Source organism: Cebidichthys violaceus, unplaced genomic scaffold (genome assembly GCF_023349555.1).
Source record: "Cebidichthys violaceus isolate CVI_PGR_0920_01 unplaced genomic scaffold, fCebVio1.0.p SCAF_2, whole genome shotgun sequence".
Lineage (NCBI taxonomy): Eukaryota > Metazoa > Chordata > Actinopteri > Perciformes > Stichaeidae > Cebidichthys > Cebidichthys violaceus.
In genome coordinates this window covers 18,639,471-18,659,779 of record NW_027176372.1, presented here as the reverse complement: position 1 = coordinate 18,659,779, position 20,309 = coordinate 18,639,471, and the positions used below count along the sequence as shown (strand labels likewise).

General features: G+C 42.5%; 1 protein-coding gene across 2 annotated transcripts; it reads left to right on the top strand.

Annotated features, from left to right (window-relative positions):
• The first annotated feature begins 1,455 nt into the window (after window positions 1-1,455).
• si:dkeyp-115e12.6 (centromere protein F) lies at window positions 1,456-19,804 on the top strand. 2 transcript variants are annotated; one of them, XM_068714964.1, is made up of 19 exons: window positions 1,456-1,642; window positions 3,306-3,389; window positions 3,544-3,721; window positions 3,868-4,064; window positions 4,250-4,353; window positions 4,622-4,686; window positions 5,413-5,674; window positions 7,408-7,601; window positions 8,086-8,211; window positions 8,439-8,567; window positions 10,435-10,557; window positions 11,516-11,651; window positions 12,065-13,509; window positions 14,093-14,944; window positions 15,184-15,518; window positions 15,705-15,795; window positions 16,343-16,937; window positions 17,192-17,323; window positions 17,602-19,804. In XM_068714964.1, exons 3-18 carry the CDS (start codon window positions 3,560-3,562, stop codon window positions 17,308-17,310), a joined length of 4,935 nt encoding a protein of 1,644 aa, XP_068571065.1. In that variant the 5' UTR covers window positions 1,456-1,642; window positions 3,306-3,389; window positions 3,544-3,559; the 3' UTR covers window positions 17,311-17,323; window positions 17,602-19,804. The 2 variants fall into 2 exon arrangements, with proteins under 2 accessions (XP_068571065.1, XP_068571064.1); XM_068714963.1 differs by having other exon boundaries at window positions 7,405-7,601.
• The last annotated feature ends 505 nt before the right edge of the window (window positions 19,805-20,309 follow it).

Sequence of the window (20,309 nt, the reverse complement as noted above, 5' to 3'; positions counted from 1 at the left end):
GTTAACAGTATATGAATCACATTTGCCGATTCCTTTCTTCACAATGAGCTACCTCATCATCAATATGTGCAGTATGTGTGTGAGGGTGTGTAACTGTAGGATTTATATCATCTCTGAGTGTGTGTGTGTGTGTGTGTGTGTGTGTGTGTGTGTGTGTGTGTGTATGTGTGTTTCCGATCAAGAGAAACTTGATACCTTCTCTCAGACAGAGATCTCTTCAGCGTCTCTGATACGGCACAGACACTCTAAAGTAGGTTAATAGAGGAAAAGTAGATTAATAAATGTCAGTGTCCCCGTCAAGACGCTGTGTCTTGGTCAATTCCATTCATTATTTATGTGGTGAGACCAGTGAAGCATGAGCTATAATGCTACTGGTGGCCCAGCACCATTTGTTTAAATGGTTGTATAAATAATGATGTATTAAGTACATTTTGTACAGTATCTTTAAAATCATACACCACATTCCTATTGCCAAAAGTGATCATTTTTGTCTATGCCACCAAAATCGCAGTGGGATCAAAACATTTGTCAACGGCATGCAAATTTCTGTGTGAAATTTATTGTTGAATTTGTTACCTGGTAGTTGAAAAACAACTACTGCTGGAAACATGGAGGGATTAACCCCAAGGGGGAAAATGAGGTGCATGGGTCCCTATGAAGTCCCATTGCCTTCCACTCTCTGTTCACAATTATGTTAAGTATTTCTATTCTGAAACATTTAATAGCTCCAAGTTTGATGTGTGTTGATTTGAATAGACACAACATGTATGCACAGTATCAGCAGTGATAAATGAATGAAACCAGATTTTCACTCTGGGAAACTCACCAAGACATTCCTTTAATGTATGGTAATAAAGCATATCTGCCTTAAGGCTCTATCAGTTCATGAGTGGTGCTTATTCCCACACCAAAGATAATTATAGATAATCAAAGTATTGTTAAACACTGACTGTAAATAAATTGTTGTGGACCTTTGAAATAGTTTGACAAAACAAAAACACAAAATCTTAAATTTAGGTCCATTTACCAGTTTGTCCAGAGGCGGTTTCAGACAGACAACTCCACCACAGTGGAAAAAAAGGTGAGTGTCCCTGTAGTTAATTGTTTTTTTCATTTACGATCAACTACTTGTCACTCTGAGAACCTGGGGCGTTTGGGGGCCCAAAGGTCTGGGAGCCAAAAGCAGCTTTCAGCTCTGTCAGGTTGGTAATCTGGTCCTTGGCTATTTCATTGCACACATTATTGAAAGTATCAGATCATTCAGGCTGTTGTAAATACCGTTCACACATCTGACCGCCAGAGGTCCTCAGTAGTTCATATACCGCCGCGAGGACTTTTCCCCAAAACATTCCCGTGCTACGTCACTAGCCCCCACCCCCTCCTCGTGCCACAACGACTCTGTTGGCTTGTCAGCTGCGTGAGACGCGCGCGGCATCTTGTATCAGATATGAAAACTGTCAGCTAACGTCAGTCGTTAGCTTCGGTTCCGTTCAAAGCGACAGTTCGTCCCGTTGTGTAACGGTAGTGAAGAAGATCTGGAGGCCGGTGTTACTTTTAAACGACGCTATCAGAGTACCGCCACCGGGTCTGTGTGGTTCTCCCCGCCGGCTGTGCGCCCTTTGTATACTCTCTAAAGTGAGAGGTAAGTCTAGTGTGTGGTTAGCTAGTAGCATCAGTGCTAGGTTAACGCTAGTTGTCAGTGACTGACCACTGAAGCACCGACAGTCTGTGTCTATCAGTCACGGTACGGGTTGTGTGAGCGTTGACATTATTTCACTGGCGGTGGTCAGGATGGATGTTACGTTTAAATTCAACTTTTTTTTGGGAAGTTGTCAGTTGTCTTTTGTTGTGGTTGAACCTCGTGATCACACGATGGTAAGAGAACAGGCCACGGTTCAACCCCTGGATCCCTGTCTCCTCCTCTACTAAACTAAACCTTAGCGAAACTAAACCTTAGCCAGATTAGCTAGATTCTGTCTTTAGTTTGCTTAAACATGAGAAGCCAAAGCTGCCACCTTATAGTTATGGAGGTGACAGATCCCCTTAAAGGCAATAGTGTCAGGTAGATTGTATTCTTAAACAGACATGTTTTAAGGTTTAAACTAATCCACTGATGTTTACATCTTGAACAATATCACACAGCTTTTGTCTTTTATTATGTGAACTTTTTGGATTTTGCTAGTTTTAGTGCCTAGTTTCTAATATCTCAGATATTAGAAACTAACCTGTCTCTACCATCTTTATTAAAGATTGTATTTAGGCATTTTGCCTTTTTTATTTGAAACTTTATAGTAGATTATCAGGAAATAAGGGATGTTGCAAGTACATAGTATGTGTCTTAGACAACTAAGCTAGCTACTAAGCTAGCTAGCTGCCTCCTTGATAAGGACGTGAACTGTGATAACACTAATGTCAACAATGGAAATCACTCCAAGAATTCATTATTTTTTCGCTGACAGAGTCAGATATGCTTGATTTTATTTATATGATTATTATAGGGTAATATACAGGATTTGTTGCTTTTCTTTCTGTTAACTCTTAGTAAATTGCTTAATTTATCAGAACTATAAAATAAGCAATTTGAGGTTCCCCAGGCTCTGGGAAAATTGTGACAGTAATCTTTTTTTTTTTTTTTTTTTTTTTTTTTTTACTGTTTTCTGATGTGTTATAGCCTAAACTATGAATTGATGAATAATGAAAATGGTTTATAGATTAATCTGTGATAACAATAGTTGACAGTGGCAGCTCGAAACCAAATGCAGCTTGTTAACCAGCATCATAAATGCAAGGCTTCGATTAAATTAAATCACACACTCACTTGGAAGAAGTCCTTCCACAAAAGTGCTATTGTACAGTCTCTGTAGCCACTCCAGGGGCCACCAATTCTTGGTGTTAACCCCTAGTCTATAAAATGTGCTAGTGCAGTAAATGCAGTGTTTGCAGATTTAACTTGAAAACACTGCATTGCAACATTTCCAGTTTGTAAGTACGCATATAACTGTTGTAGCTGTTGAAGTTTGAGAGAGAAGGAATTTATTTTTTCACTTGAGGAGCTCTTGGAACATTGCAGGCGGTCTGTGTTGGAAAACACTGAGTCACAGCTGCCCAGCGGTGACAACCAGTGTCTTCCTGAGGGATCAGAGCCGTAGCAACATAACATATTCAAGTCAGGACTCACAGCCACAGGCACAGATGATTGAAACATGTTTAGATACATGTGGTGTGGATTGAATCCTCTGTCACAACACTAATTGACAAAGAGCTCCCTGCACCTCACTTAGGCCTGTACTTCCTCTTTCTTTCAGACTGTGTGTGTGTGTTGCTGGTTTCATCACTCCATGGCTCCAGGAACTGTCTGACTCTGGATCTGTCAAGCCGGAATAAGACAGGTCAGCTAGCAGGGTTTCTCATGGACGCATGCATTTGAATACAAATGGCCAACCCAAGTCATCAGAAACCAAGTGCCTTTTGAACAGAAAGGAACTCTTTTCTGTCCAGAAGTAAAACTTGACCAGTATTTGATTATTTTTTTTGTGGTGTCAGGCCCAGGTAGAGAGAGATGAGTTGGGCAGAGGAGGACTGGACGGTGGGGCTGTCTGGACGGGTTCAGCAAAAGGTGAAGGAGCTGCAGGTCCATCAGGAGCGACTGTCCAGAGAGAACAAGCAGAAACAGCTGCAACTAGACAACATCCACACGAGCCTCGAAAAACAGACCGTCAAGGTACAAGCAGGCAGCCATGTTGAGAGCCACATCCAAGTCTTCAATTCAATACAACACTATCGTCATCTGGTATTTTCATACCAAATCCTGAAATATGTACTGTACCTCTCCCTCTTCTCTTTCTCCTCCTCTTTGTCCCTGTCCAGTATGAGGAGGTCCGTGGGGAGCTCCAGTATCTGCAGAGAGAGCTCCAGGGGGTTCGAGAGGAGGCCAAGGCAGCGGTGACCGGCAGCGAGCGCCTGACCCAGGAGCTCCAGACTAAGCAGGCCCAAGTATGCTCTCTGGAGGGCCAGGTAGACGCTGCTCGCACCCTCAACAACAAACTCACCCTTGAAATCAAAAGGTTAGGACCAGTGAAATGACATTCAGTCATGAAGCTGTAATCATTCTTATTGGGTTAATGGTGCAATATTATGAGACAAATTAGGTTTCTCTCTCTCTCTCTCTCTCTCTCTCTCTCTCTCTCTCTCTCTCTCTCTCTCTCTCTCTCTCTCTCTCTCTCTCTCTCTCTCTCTCTCTCTCTCTCAGGCTGGAGGCAGAGCTAGAGAAGCTGCAGAACAGCAGCAGATCCTCAGACACTACGTTGTTTTCTACACCCTGCTGGAATACAACATCACCCTGGGAACACAGTGGTACGGTCCTGTTTTTATCCTCTCTTTCATTAATGGACTGAATAATGTGGAAAATGAAACTGAAAACTCCCAAATGAGCAGAGAGGTTATAAATACACTCCCTTAGCTCCCGTCCTCTCCAAACCCTTCACTCTCTGAGGACTGTTGTATTTATCTTTCCTCTCATGTCAGTAAACCATTTAGGTCTTCACTGACGTTGTTATGTTCAGCTTTTGTGATTAGCTTTAGGAACCAAGTCCAATCACTATGCTGTGTTTTTGCCCTGTAGGGAATAGAAAGGAGGAGAAGCCAGGTTATAGAGATGAAGGACAGAGCCGGGCACTTCATATTCGAGTAAGTACCAGCATGTTTTTGTGCAGACCTATGCAATGGCTTGTTCAAGACTGATGTGGGGTTTTAGGTTGAAGCTGTTTGATTTGATTATTCAGTTTTTCTTATTGTCAACAAATTCCAAGGGAATTCCAGTAGTTTCTACTGAGGACAGAAATCTTTAAAACGGTCTTATATATATATATATATATATATATATATATATATATATATATATATATATATATATATATATATATATATATATATATACACATACATACACAGTTTCATTCTTTAAAAAAACGCTCATTCATTTTCTTAAACAGCGGTGCAGTGTAGTTTTTATCAAATGTCACTCAAACAGGAGTAAAGAGTGTGTTTGTTAGGGACTATTGTCAGTTCTAGATTAAGGCTGGGCAGTAATTCAATATGATAATTTTTTGTCTTTCATTGGAATTATATTGGGATGATATCATATATCAAAATATTGTACTTAGTCTAAAGTGATAATAATAAGCACAAACTATTTTCAATTTCTCAGAAGATCTGAATTGATCAGAATTTTGCTTATGGTAATAGCCCAGTGTAATTGTTTTAAGATCAAAAAGAAAGAAAAGATCAAAATTGATATCAGTAAAATGCAGTTTAAGTGAAGGAACTTTAACCCTGTTGTTTGTAAATTATTCTTTCTAGTTAGACATCCTGTTCACATTCTCCTCTTTCTTTCTTTTCTCCTCCCTTTTGCAGCGGCTCCCGTTCTCTGAAGTTGACTCAGCCTCGTCACCACGACACCAACACAAGAACACGCCCCAACGCCACCCATCCGACCAATCGGACATCTTCTCCACTCCCTCGGCTGCCTTTCCGTGGGAACAGGATAACTCGAGGCCAGCAGCCAGGAGACCGTCCCCGAGCTCTCCCCAGACACCCTGCACGGATGTCATCGGTCAAGGCCAGTCGGAGACGAGGGTTTGTGGAAAGGAGAAGGACCACCGGACAGAGACAGACGGTGAGTAATGCCATATGGTCACGACTGGATGTCGCCCATTTATAGTTGCAAATACAAACATACAGCTCAACACGGCAGCATGTCTCCTACATAGTTAATTAAGCTATCTGGATAGCTAACTAAGACCAGGACACATGTTGTCTTTGTGAGACAATCCCTTGATTTCTTTTGGGAGTTTGTCCCCCTCTCCAGAGGCCACAGCAGCAACAGCTCAGTCACAGCTGGCCTCAAATTCATTCTGAGAGATGGAGAGCAAAGTCTGGTCAGAATGACTTACTGTTGACTATTGCTAATAAGCCAAAGTGTAATTTTGGAAGGCTGGTGTTACTTTATATTTTTGTTATTGTTTATTGTCACACATCCCGTGAAAAGAGAAAAAAAAACAACAATAATGTTATTCAAACAGAAGCAATTAGCGCATGTGTTTGGGCTAAATATACTACAATGCATCAATTTTCATTTTTAGTAGTTTTTGTACAATAAAAATAATAATAATAAGAATGGTCTTTGGCGACAAAGTCAATACTTGTTGGTAGGATCAGTTCATTGCTTATGAATGTGATTCCATAAAGTTAAGAAATGGCTAAAATGTTCATATTTACATCAAGGCTAATTCCCACTGATGCTTTTCTTCAGCTCTGATGGGACTGCCTCAACAAATCTCATGTACTCTGTATAACCTCAACACTTGTTACATAAGACTTGTGTAGAAATCACTGGCTCAGCCGGAGACTCCGCCCCCAGGCCAGCTCCATGATGTACACTGGCTCTTAGTACGCTTACTAATTGTGAGATAACGCTCCTCTTTCTCTCTGTTACACTCCATTCAGATGTTTGTTCAGAGGAGGAAGGGGACTGTTCAATGTGAAACAATAAATGCTTCTTCTAGCTGCTGGGACACAGAGGGGGAGGGAGCAGTGTTTACTTATGGTGTGCTTTTCACTGGCTGTTTGCTGTTGTGTTCTTTTATTGCGCTCTTCTCTACTGTAATCTCTGAAGTCACACATACTTTAAACACGTTGCAGGATTTTATTCAGATTTGCTTGTTAAATGTAAATCGTAGAAAACAACAGTAGGTTATTTTTTAGATTAGTGGTACATTAAATTGTGATTAATTTGAAAGAGACACTTAAAACGTTGAACAGTATTGTAAAATAAAGGAAAAAGATACAGGACAACATATTGGACAGACGTTGATTTCATCCGCAGGCTTTGTGAACGTGTCATACAGTTACAACAGCTGTGCTGATCAATGAGTCTGTATGGATCGACCCCATTAGTGAAGACTCCAGCTGTGTGTTGTTGACTGTTGGTGGTCAGTTGTAAGAAAACAAGGTGTTCTTGCTGATAATGTCGAGGCTCATTTTGAGGGAAGAATTCTTATAAATATGTGTTGTCCAGCACTTCTCCTCCCCTGTTGTCTCTCTGTGGCTTCTCCACCCACTCGTTCACCTTTCCTCTATTTAAAGTTGAAATCCTTCTAACTCTGGCATTCAAATGTTTTCATGACTCTGATTTCCCTCAAATATTTTGATTAACACAATGTAATCAATATTTTGTCAGTGATGCAAACTGTGTATCATTTTAGTAAATGAGATAAAACTTTTACTAACACTGGTATGGTTCCTTAAGGCCTTAAAAGATATTTTTAAATTGACTTGGTGGTGTTCCTAAAAGGTGTTCATGGGAGCGTATTAACCGGTATGTCTCTGTGTGTCTGGTCCATCCAGCAGCATCTTTAACAGACGCGTGGAGTCGTGTCACTGCTCTGGAGGAGGAGCTGTGTGCGAAGGCCGCGGCGCTGAAGTCTATCCAGAGCGAGATGGTGCAAAGCCAGAAGGAGCTCGGGACCAGAGAGCTCAGCCTTCAGAAGGCCCGTGATGAGCTCAGCCTGGCACACACACGCATGGCCCAGGAGAGTGAGCGGGTAAAAACACCCACTATCACACCACTGGTGGTACTACTACTGAAAACACATGTGTTTCATACAGCTGCTAATGTGCTGTATTTTCCCAAATGGGTGTCGCCCTCATTTGGTCACACATTTCTCTTTGACTTTCCTGAAAATAACAAACGCGTTGGGATATATTTTACATGTTACACAATCCGTTATTATCGGGTACTTTGGAATGAGCGCTCTGGAAAAACAGTGTCCTTGTTCTGCTCTGAGCTGTACAACAATCCAGCTGATATTTTGTGAAATCTAACCATTTTGCAAAGCCATGGAGAGACTGGGAGGGGCTGACAATTGTCTCATTTAAGAGTATCTATGCTAAGTTCTCACAGTGTTGGTGCTTTCCTTGTGTTAGAATGTCAAATGCAGATCCCTAGTTAGCACCAGAAGATAAAAAGATAGAAAGTTGCCTTGTTGTCATTTTAAAGAGAGCATGTTGTGTGTGTTTGTGTGGCAGGCGTCAGGAGCTGAGCAAAAGCTGAAGCAGCTACAGGAAGAGCTGAAGTGTCAGAGGCAAAACACGGAGAGCATCCGACTGCAACACCAACAACGCTCAAAGGAGCTGGAGAAACAACACCAGAGGGTGAGACGGGTGATGTGGACAGATTAAGAGAAGTAAAAGAAGATGCTTGGAGAAATGGCTAAAGGAAGCAAGAGAACATTTCAGATTTTTGTCCAACCAGCTTTTTGTTTCATTCAACTCTTGTAAAAAAGGTATTTGTTCCACATTACAATTGAGGATAGTGGCTCAGATTTGTGTGTGTGTGTGTGTGTGTGTGTGTGTGTGTGTGTGTGTGTGTGTGTCCCCAGGATGTGACGGAGCTTCAGAAGGAGAGGCAGAGTCTGGAGAAGCAGCATCAGCAGGAGGTGAATAAGCTCAACGTGGAGCTCCAGCAGGCCAGGACGCTCCACAACGCCCTGCAGGCCCAGGCTGACAAGGTAAACATACACACAACGTACATACATATAGGCATGAACAAGCCACTAATATGTTTTTTCATACAAATACATTCACCAAGATAAAGCCTTTAATTCAGATCTGTATGAACATTGGAGGAATATGTACATATTGTTTATATTTTGGTTCATAAGTCTGCTCTGTCTTTTCAGCTATTCCCCTTTTCTCTTCCTTGCTTCCTCGTCTCTATTCCTTCTCCTCTTCTTCCTCTCTCTTTTTCTTGGTACTTGTATTACTTAAAGAAAAGGTCCACACACTGTTCTCTTTTGTTCTCCCACACTTGCTTCTTACCCTTGTTGTTTTCTCTCACTCTCTGTTTCACTCTCTTGCCCTCTTGTGTTTCTGTTTCCTTTTTTTGTTTCCACCCGCTGTCCTCTCCGCTTCGTCCTCTTCTCGGTTTCTCCCCAGTGGAAAGGTTGAGCAGCGAAGGTAATGACTGTGTGTCGAATGCTTTTGGTTATGGGAGCGTGTAACAAACTCATATCTCGTGTGTGAGAAATGGTTAAAAAGTTCATAGTAAGCGAGGCGTGAAGGCATGGCTGCGGGATGAAGGTAGATGGAAGATTTGTCTGAAGGTGTGTTGAGGCAAGCTGCATGACTGAAGAGATGGAGGAATGTGTTTGTGCTTGAAGACGTGGTGTTGTAATTCTTTATTCTTTTCATTTGGATTTCCTTTATGTGAAGGAATGCTGTGGTAGTTCTTTTTTTATCAGTAGATCCTTTGCTTTCAGACATGGTGTGAACAATGAGCATTCATTCTACTAACGCTGTAAGCCCTTTATAAACCACACAGATGTTATCTTGTTTTATCTGACAAGGCTACGGAGAGTAAACACACAGTAGAGGCACAGCTTGTGTCCAATCAAATCACACATTCAACCGCTGATAGTGCATATCTTGATTTACACAGCTCTTTATGGAATTTGTGTTTTCCAAGTTTGCAAATGCATGGAGTTTCAGTCATGACTAACCAACAGAACTCAAGGTTTGAAAGATTCTCTTTTAGATGTTTGATAGCAGTTAATGAACTGATTAAAGCCTTGTCAGAACATTATACAACAGCCTTGTGTTTCCTAAGGAACATTTGCATAAGTTGTCCCAAAAAACTGGAGAAAGCAGTAATTTCCAAGAAGATCGCCAACACGGAAAACTCAAAATGATCAGCTGATTTGATTTGTGAGTAGATATAATGTATGAGCTGTTAAGGTGTGGCAGGAAGTAAGTAAAAGTAGATTATACAGTCCGTGCTACGTCTCTCATTAGTAATGAACTCCATCCTGAGAGAAGTAGTTAAACTGGTTACACTACATATGACAGGAACTTATGTCACTAGATTTCTTGGCTAACTTAGAATTGGGTCAATCAATGATGAACAAAGCCCATATCAGTGTCTAATAATGACATCCACAAAAACCTTCTGTAAAATGTATCTTTTAAAAGTCAAAAAGTTGAGGAAAGTAACTCATTTGTTGGATTAGTAATGTAATGTGATTAATAAAACTGGATCAGTAGTGATCTTATACAGCACTCTACGATAACTCTACCTTAAACACTGTTCACGTGGATCAGCACTGGTGGGAAGCCGATCAGCCTGTTAAGTCTTCCTCACTTTCCCCACAGAGATCCCCACTATTGACATTAGACACAGCTTATGCCCGTTATTGATCACTGATTCCTCTCCTGCTTCCTGTTCCCTTCACTGCTCCTGATTCCTGCGCCTACAACTACAGACATTAATTTATTATTTTACCTCCTACTTTCACCTTTTTCTTATGTCTTTTCCCTCCAGTCTTGTTTAATTTAATTTCCCTTTTTAATCAGCTACTGAGTCCTAATATCCTGTATCAGCTTTCTCTACAGAAGCAGGAGTTGAACAAGGAGCTGGACACTCTGAAAGAGAAACTAAAGTGGACGGAGGGACAGCTGCAGGAGAGCCAGAAGAAAGAGTCACAGACACAAGCCAAACTGACGGTAACACACGCGCACACACACACACACACACACACACACACACACACACACACACACACACACAGACAGATGCTAGTGATGGTCCTGAGTCTAGTGAGTCAGTGTCTCACTTTAATTATTCATTAGCTGAGGCTGGGCAGTAGATGTATAATGAACTCCATACATTTTTAAACAACATCTTAATGTGCCATATGTCAGTCTAAGATGAGTGAATAAATTATAAATAAGTTACTAAATTAATTACTAAATAAGTAAATTGTGGCTTCTTCAATCATCCAGGTGCTGCATTATTATGTTATAATAAAGGTTTAGCATTGGAGAGCATAACAGGTTCACAGAGCTAAACAGGTGAGTTATCTGATATTGATTTCTTAAATGGCCTCTCTTGCCCGTCACCTTGGCAAGAATCATACAAACATATCCTACTGAACTCGAAAAAGCCCAGCTGTACTATAACTAACACTGAATCTGGATGGTGAACTGTTAAACTTGCACACAAGAGCAGAATTAGACCAAAGCTGGGTACAGTTGCATTTCAACCCTCCGGAGTAGTTTGTTTGTGGTAGTTCATTACATGTATACCAGCTTGCAACATCAGCATTAATCCGTAGCTTGCTTATCTGTGGTTTGTGGCTATTGTGACACTATGATTTTAAGTAGCTGTAAATACATAGTTCTTACAAAGTTATTGCTTATCTGGAAGTCCTGCTGCACAAACACAAACATCTCAGGTATATATCAAAATTAGACCTTTACACTTGTATATAGTTATTAGGGTCTTAGTTTTAAACTGATCAGGGGAAATTAAGGATGTCCCATCACACACATACATCTGTTAGACATATTGTAAAGAGGCTCTTTGTAGAGACAAATATTTCAAAAGGCTGTCTCAAAACAGCTGGATGCAATCCATCTTATTTGTGTGGTGTATTATTTACTTTTTTTACTCCCCCATTAGGAAGCTCTGCGTGAGGCTGAGGGTGTGGCAGTGAGTCTGGAGCAGAGCAGGAAGAGAGAGAGAGCTCTGGAGGAGGAGGGGAGGAGACTGGCAGAGGAGCAAGCTGACGCCCTTCGTCTCCTCAAAGAACTGCAGGGTGAGGAGCGAGCTGTGTGTAGGAGAGAGGACAAAGCCGTGACGTGTATCAGTAATGGGATACGTCCACTGGGAGGTCAAGTAGTCAGGAGTTTGTAGGGATTCGGTGTCTTGCTAAAAGTCACCAAAGCGAGCAAATACATGATGATTAATTAGAATTTTATAAAGGGATTATGGACATTAAGTATTTTAGTGGACGAGTCCTAATGAGTGCTTGACATTGATGGATTCTACAATACATGCCGTGTCAATTCTCCTCTAATGCAAAACTCTCTAATCCCAGTGCTGCCCCCTGCTGGTCATTAATACGCCATCCACTTTCTCAAATCAAAACAAAAGTAACTATGTATGCGAGTAATGCATTAAAAATAGAGATAAGCTCTGATTTTTGTATTTCTTTCCTTTTAACTTCAGAGCAAAAAGCTGTCCCAGCAGCCCCTCTACAACCTGTCCAGTTTTGCCCTGTTGGGCAGAGTTTCTCCCCTCAACCTTCTTACGCTCTTCATTCTCGACCATCAACTCACACCAAGAGGCCCAGTGACACCGCCCTAGCCGAGCAGAGGAGGGACGAGGACGAGGATGTGGATAAGAGAAGGGCAGAGATCGCAGCATCTTACCCGTCTGACAGAGAGCCAGGAGAAGGCATCGACTCCGAACACATCACGGACCTTATCTCCTCAGACTCTGAGTGTTTCCAAAGGGGAAATGAGGCGATCGAGAGTGACAGCTCTGGGACAAACAAGCAGTCCACATCTGATCAAGGGCTCTCTACTTCCTCTCATTCTGCTGCTGGTACACCCACCAACGCCTCTATGGGTTGTGATCGTTGCAAGGGCTCTGAAGACCTCAAGAGGGAGAACGCCACGCTGCGCTCAGAGCTTCATGATGCACGTGAAGAACTGCAGAAAAGACTTGAGGACTTGGAAGCCCAACGACGGGCAGAGACGGAAGCCAGGACCCGGCTGAAACAACTCAGCCGCAAACGTGCCAGCCAGGCTGTGGAGAAGGACGACCAGGACAAGGAATGGAAGGCACAGCTGGAGAGTGAGAGGGCTGAGACAGAGAGGTTGAGGACGGCCATGGCTGCTTTGGAGACAGAGATGGCGAGAGGAAGGGAGGAAAGAGACGAAAGGGAGAGAGAGGAGCGGGAGGAGGAGAAGAACAAAGCGCTACAAGACCGGGAGAGTGAAATGATAGAGCTTAATATCCAGCTAAAGAAACAGCTAGCGGAGGTGAAAGCCCAGCTGGCTTTAGAAAAAGAAGAGCAAAAGAGAGAGGAAGAGGAGAGGAACCGAATAAACAACACAGACGTGGATGTAAAGAAAGAGTTGAGAACAAATTTGGAAGAACTTAAAGCTGAATTGGAAGAACTGAAGCGCAGTAGAGAAGAAGACTCACTGGAAGAGGAGAAACTCTCATTGGCCAACAGCCCGCTGACATACCTGACCCTCCATGATGATGAGCTCAACTCCAACATCGGTCGCTGCGACAACAAGCTCCTCCCCTCACCAGAGCAGCACCTCCTCTTCTGCCAGTCCACCAACCAACGCAACATGCTTGTATCTCAGGCCACAGCCGATCTAGTCCAGGAAGAGCGAACCGTGATAGATCCTGAACCCTCACCTCCGTCAGATGAGCAACAAACGGGTGTAGTCGCCACTGACATGGAAGACGACAGACAGAACTATCTGGGAGGGTCTCCCCTGTCCGACCACAGGAGGCCACTTTCTGACATCCAGAAGGTTGAGCCTGTCTCCTCAGATCTGACAAAAGAGGTGGAGCGCCTGCAAGAGGAGAACACAAAGGAGACAGAACGTGCCAACCAGTACCAGGTTAAACTGGAGGCCCTGCAGAGCCAGGTTAGTAATGGTGGATCTACAGTTCAGTGCATTCAGTTTGTCCAGCCCACAGTAGTACAATTTATATTAGAAAAGATACAAAGAAAAGTATTTTATATACTAAATCAACACTTTTGAAAAAAATAACTGTGATTAGTTTGGCTGACAGTTCAATTGTGTTATGAATTGCGATATTAGAGGGAGTGATAATGTTTACATTCTTATTTTCAATGAAAAAACATTAAAATGAGTTACGTGAGAATATTGCGGGAATCTGTTTTCTTAAGCCTGTAGAATATAATGTGAAGGCCAGGAAATCTCTGCTGCACGACAATATTTAATTTAAAATGGTAGTTTAACATGCATTCCGCCTCCTGACCATATTGTAATTTTGATAAAGTTTTGCTTCATTGTTTAGACCTACTTTGATTGCGAGTAGTCGGCTCTATCAAAAAAGGTGATGTAGAATGATAATGTTTATTATGAAAGACGTTTTGAAAGAAGCCACTCAGGGCCGCTGTAGAGTAGCTACTACTACTCTGCTTGTTACCAGTTCATCTTCAACATTTTCTCTCTTCTTCTGTCCTTTTTATTTTCTTCTCAGGTGACACGTCAGACTGAGCAGCTCACCACGGCCTTTGAGAAGCAGAGTCGGCACATCTCCGGTCTTCTATGTGAGCTACACGAGAAGGAGAGTGCCCTCCTCATCCAGGGAGAGGAACTGCAGCGCTACAAGCAAGAGCTGGATGCACACAAGGAAGAGGAGGAGACAAGAAGAGAGGAGATGATGGTCAAGGAGGTGGAGGATGGAGAACTGAAAGAAGAGGAGACACTAGATGAGAGGTCTGAGGAGATCTCAGGGCTGCAGTCAAACCTCACTACAAACTCACTAGCAGACAGTGACTATTATGCACAAAGAGGTCAACTAGAGATTGTGACTAATGCTGAAAGACCAACAGCTATTAGTGACGAATCAGACGATGAAGCCTTATGGACTGGGGAACAGCATCCAGGCTCTCAGGACGAGACTCAGAGTAACCAGAGTAACCATGACTCTGCTTGTTTGATGGGTGAGTGTAGTCAAGATGGAGGTACAGCAGACATGGTCGCAGAACTGCTCGCCCTCCGACAGGAGAATGAGCTACTGAAACGAGTAATAGAGGGCTTGAGTGTCTCAGGCACCACGACCTCAGCATTACACACTGACAGTGAAAAACAAGAAGACCAAGTCAAGCAAAGCCAAAACACAGGAAATGCGTCTCTGTCCTGCTTAGCGGAGCAGAGGTCATTAAGTGCGCCGGATAATATCACCGCTGACGCACAGCAGCCACTGCTTCGGGATGTGAAGAGGAAGAAAGATGAAGGAGGGTTAGGAATGGAAGATTGGAGGAGTACAAAGGCTGAAGAAGAGCTGGAGGCGGAGTCTGAGCTTCAGATCAACCGCCTACAGCAGCAGGTAGTGACAGCATGTGACCTCTTAATACCACAACAATGGCGTGACTGTTACTGAAGATGAGGGACAGAAATAGTTTCAAATAATCACATACACAGGGAAATGAAATATATAATGAATAAACTATGAAATGTATAGATGTTCCCACTTTTTGAGTTACAGTTATATTATTCTTATGTTTTACCTATGTTGAGTTTTATTTGGTTTGATTCCGTCTGACCTGTCTTTCCCCTCCTGTCCAGGTGGAGGAGCTCCAGACGAGGTTTTGCGCTCTCTCTGCAGAGACCAAGCAGCAGGCCGAGGAGCTTGTTGTGTGGAGACTGGCCTCCCAACCAGCCCCAACGTTTCACCAGTTCCTTCCCAACACAGACAACCAGTCTGAGACCCAGGACCAGATCTCTGCAGCCACACAGTCCAGTGAGATGCCCCAGAGCCAGGCTCTGGCTGTGACGGTTCAGGTTCAGGCACCTTACCTGGGTGTTCAGGAGAGCCCTGGCATTGTGACAGTCGTCAGAGAAGATGAGTTGTTCCTCTCCTGCTCCTCCAACAAACTGCAGGGCCGCATGTTGTTCTCCAGGTAACACTCTAAAGAAGCAGAGGAAAATATGCCATTAACTTGCATTTGAAGCTTGTGTTAAATGCATATATGTAAGGTGTTTATGTTAGATGTAAAGCAAACACAATGTATGTCTGTCTGTAGGTTTCTGTCGTCTTCTTTTCTGTTTGCTTTGAATTAACTTTTTTGTTCTTGTTTTACCAAAAGACTTCAGAACAGCAACTTGAACCCTGAACCAAAGAGTCTCGATCCCTCGAAAAAGACTGCTACTCTTCAGGAATGTAATCAGATTGTCCAGGTGATTTGTTTTTAATCACTCATTTGTATACCAGACCATTATGTGTGCTTTATGCTCGTTTATGTCAAGGTTTTTTGGTAGAAATCCCTCACTAGTTATATATAATTGCAGTCCATTTTGAATGAGTTCAGACTGAAGTAGTTTTTCTAGTGAATCTTAATTTTACAAGTCCGTAATGTCCTAAGAATTTCCTCAGAAGTTTTTGGGAAATAACTGTAATTTGTTGCAAATTATACTGTAAATAGAGAGATTGAATATACATAACCCAGAGTATACAGTTCAACATGTATGGAGAATAATGTTTTCAGTAGTGAATGAATGATTGTGTTTAGACAAAACTGTTCTTTCATGGAAATTACTATTTTCCATATAATTAGTACCGAATTACACATTTATTTCCAAGAAGCTTCTTATTAGGTTATTAGGAAAAACTCAAAACACCTGCCTGTCCTCAGTACCTCCTCAGAAAAATGCTTTAGTTCACAGTTTTGACTTTGTTCACGTGTAAGTTTAGGCCTTTAATCGCTATGTGTTTCTCTTGACTCAGGAATCTGAAAAAGAAAACCATGAGATCACCCTCATGCACCCGTTAAACACCTGTCAAACACACCACAAAGAGAAGAGAGACACCGAAGTTATCCAGATGTTATCTGAGAAAGCTGGTCAACCACATGCCACCAAAGATTCCACCAAAGTCTCGAGACCAAAGCCGACCAAATCAGCTGAGTGTTACACAGGGACTCCTGAGGCTGTGTCTAATGCCTCCAGACCCACCGATGAAGTAACAACAACACATGACTCCTTCGACAAAGATGTCCGGACAGACGTGAGATGTGTCAGCAGTCAAACGGAGGAGAGTCTGTATCCTCGCAGCGCTCCAACAACCGCTGACCTCCGCTGTGCGTACACACAGACTGAGGAGGAAGATGAAGAAGAGTCAGTGGACCCCCCTCCCGTCTCCTCTGTCCCATCACCTGAAGGCGCTAATTTACGAGACAGAGTGTTGTTTTCGGGTTCCTTCCCCATCCCGGCTGATCCGGCCCGTCTGGCTGAGAGAATCCGCCGCAACAGAACGCAGCTGTCAGCCGCCTTTGACGACACCGAGTATGAACCCTACGGACTGCCGGAAGTTGTCATGAAAGGTATCTTTTTCTATCTCAATACTGGGAGCATAGATGTGAAGATGATTGTTAATCTTAATGAGGGTCTGATTGGTTGAGTATCATTAATAGCGTTCGTGGGTGCAGTCCCTAAATATCTGAATCTTGTTTGTGACTTTTCTGACCCTGTGACAAAGTTCCTGCCGTTGGTGATGCTCTTTATTTTTGTACTTTCACACTCTGTTCCACATCTGCTTACCCTTTATCCTCTGTCTTCACCTCTCCCCGCCCTGCAGGATTTGCAGACATCCCCAGTGGTCCCTCGTGTCCCTACATTGTGAGAAGAGGTTTGTTAGGGACAACTGTCGTACCTGTCCCTCAGAAAGACCAGAGACAGGAGGAGGAGACGGATTAAGGCTCAGCTACAGGTAACCTCCAGAGACACTGGTGTAGATTTTTTTGTCTGAAGAATTAAGAAATTTAAAAGGCATGTTGAGTACAAATGTAACTTTACATACATTTTCTGAAACAAACCAGAACCTGAAGCTTGTTTGTCCTGATACACATCTTTAAAAAGTTGAGATTCTTGTATTGCTACACTAGATCCTTTCATTTAGGATAAGGAAACTGCTAAAATTTCGACACTATCGAGACAAAAGTATCGTCTTACATTGGCATGTTTTTTTTGTACACTGGTTGTCTACAGATCTGGTGGAAAGAAGCGATCACTGTGGCTCGACGATGAACCTCCGTGATGGACGACAGCAGCTTTGCGGGGACGCTCCAGTCACCAGCAACCTGAAGCCCTTCAGACCTTCAAACAAACACAAGACCAGTGTGACAAGTGCTGCTCTCATGCATGGACTTCTGTTTGTGTGTGCAGGTAACTGGGCCTGCACTGGCAGAATAAACACTTCCAATGTGGACCTAAAACGTCTTAATGGTCACTAGTTTATCCTCTAATTGCTGCTGGAGACTTTGCTGTCCATCATCTGTCACTGCACTAACACCTGTGTGTATATATACACCTGTATATTTAGGTACAGAAGTAGTGATTTAGTGATGTGTGTTTGTATTTATTTGAAGTTTACAAAGGGACTGTTTAGTTTGAAGTGTCTCAGCATTAGCGTAGGGTCTAGCTTCAGCCTGCTGTGAATGAAACGGTGCCTAGGTGATGCTTTTCTAAACAAGTGCTTATCAAGATAAGTTTGACTTGTTTTTTCCAAAAGCGTGAAGCCAAGAGAGGCCTGTTGTGAAAATGGGATCTGTATATTTTCTTTTTTTTTTAAATCCCAGACGAGAATTATTTATGGACACTCGAATGTGTTTTGGTAGACGGCTGGTGTTTACAAAAAAAATGTGTGAACGCACAGAAAGAGTGTGTGTGTGTGTGAGAGACGTTAGCTGTGAATAAGGACATGCGTGTCCTCGTCTTGACGTTACTGTTTGTATATGTGTGTATGTGGGGGGGGGGGGGGGGGGGGTGAGCACATGTCTATGACTCAGTGTAACCTGTGTTTCCGCTCCATGTATGGTGAAACACTGCGCTCCCTCTGTCCTGCTGCTGCTGCTGCTGCTGCTGGGCTCCTCTGTCTCACACTAACGAGCACTCAGTGGTTGAATTGACTAAAAACAAATCATTTGAAGCTTTATTTTTATTAGCAGAGCATACAGATAAATCTAGTTGCTTTATTATATTTAATCGGATATAATTTATTTGAGTGATTTGACTATTTTTGATAGATTTTGGTTCTTGCACATGTGTTACTGTGACCACAGTAGCCCACATGTATGTACACTGTAGATTTTGTAGATACATCTGGAGTTGACGTACTGTAACTGTTATGTCCTATAATGGAGGATCGGACCACTTTGTTTGCCTAAAAGATTTATCCAGTTAGTTAAGGGAAAGTTTCATATTTTTTTTCAATGTACTTGCTTCATAGAAAGAGTGACATGTCGTTGTAGAGGCTGACATCAAACTGGAGCAGTCTTGAGCTTAGGCCTGGTCACACCAGATTGTGGTACAGCTAAATATTTTGTGTAGAAGTTTGGTAACGTAGTGACTATACTCGCAGGTTTAGTTGGAGTTTTGAGCCAGTCATCAACTTTAGCTAAGTTTAGCTCGGTCGTTATTCGCTAATGGGACGATAAGTTTATTCAAAAGGCGTATTTATGTCATCGAGTCTTGTCTGATAACTGTCTGCAAACCACAGTGGAGTTTAAATATTTGTGAGTAGCTGCATCACAGCCACTAATCAGTGTTTACTTACTGAGTTCTGATGGAGGAATACTAACACGAAGAGGGATTTTCATACTCAAAGGAGCAACTAACTTGAGTCTCATAACTGGGTTTTGTCGCTGATTTAAAAACACTGAAATGGCTTTAAGAAAGTTTACTTTCAACACATTTTATTAATATGTGAGCATTGTTTTGACACAGACTTGAAAAAAAATGCGAACCTATTCTTTAAAGTCTTTCAGTAGACTATTTTAGTTTTTTGACATATGTGTTGAAAGTGTGGAGTGATTTCTTTTTTTATGTTTACATTTTATTTAGTGGTAGAGTCGCTCTCTTCTGGCCTTGACTTGTTGACTCGGCCAGAACAGAGTGGACTGTCGTGACTCGATGCCATCGCCTTTCATTTCCCATGTTGCCCCCCTCCAACACACACACACACACACACACACACACACACACACACACACACACACACACACACACACACACACACACACACACACACACTTCCCCTCCCTTTCAGCTGCCTTCATATCTCTGGGATCTGTAGTCTTTCGGCAGTGACGGCCTCACTGTGTATTTGTTGCCTTGTTTTAGACACTTTCATGTGCATTTTTTTTTCTGTGTTGTGTTTGCAGCTACAATAAAAGGCTTGCTCATAACTTCACCGTTGTCTCTCGTGGATTTATTTGTCTTTGAGTCAGAGATGCTAGGCTGTTTACTTTCCACCTCATGATTTCACATTAGAGTTGTTTGCTGCTGCTGGACATTTGAGTGTGAAGGAGCGCCGTGGTCCAATGAGGAGAGCCTCGGAGTGTTTAAGTGGAATATCTTGCTAAATCACATAAGTATTTCCGCAATTACCAAAGTCCTCTCCCTTTGCCTCTCGGTCATGAACACATTGTTGAGAAGGTGCTGAAAGCTTTAAAGAAGGATCAAAGAATTAAAGAGGCGATGGAAGAGTCGGGCTTTCCTATCTTAACAGTCTGTTTTATTTTCATGATGAAAATCCTCCTCAAGCGCTAGAAAAATTGTGTGCACGATAAGTCTGGCTTTGAAGAAACAAGTGTCTCTTTTTACTTCCCAAAAAAAGACAGAGGTTGGAAAAGCGAGGATTTAGAGGGCTAAGCCCCCCCACGTCCAGCTCAGGAAACTCCGAGGCCCTCTGCTCT

Coding starts and splice junctions, on each gene's coding strand:
- si:dkeyp-115e12.6 (XM_068714963.1), top strand. CDS start 3,560: ATGAGTTGGGCAGAGGAGGACTGGACGGTGGGGCTGTCTGGACGGGTT. Junction 4,065..4,249: donor CTCACCCTTGAAATCAAAAG/GTTAGGACCAGT, acceptor TCTCTCTCTCAG/GCTGGAGGCAGAGCTAGAGA. Junction 4,687..5,412: donor GCCGGGCACTTCATATTCGA/GTAAGTACCAGC, acceptor TCCCTTTTGCAG/CGGCTCCCGTTCTCTGAAGT.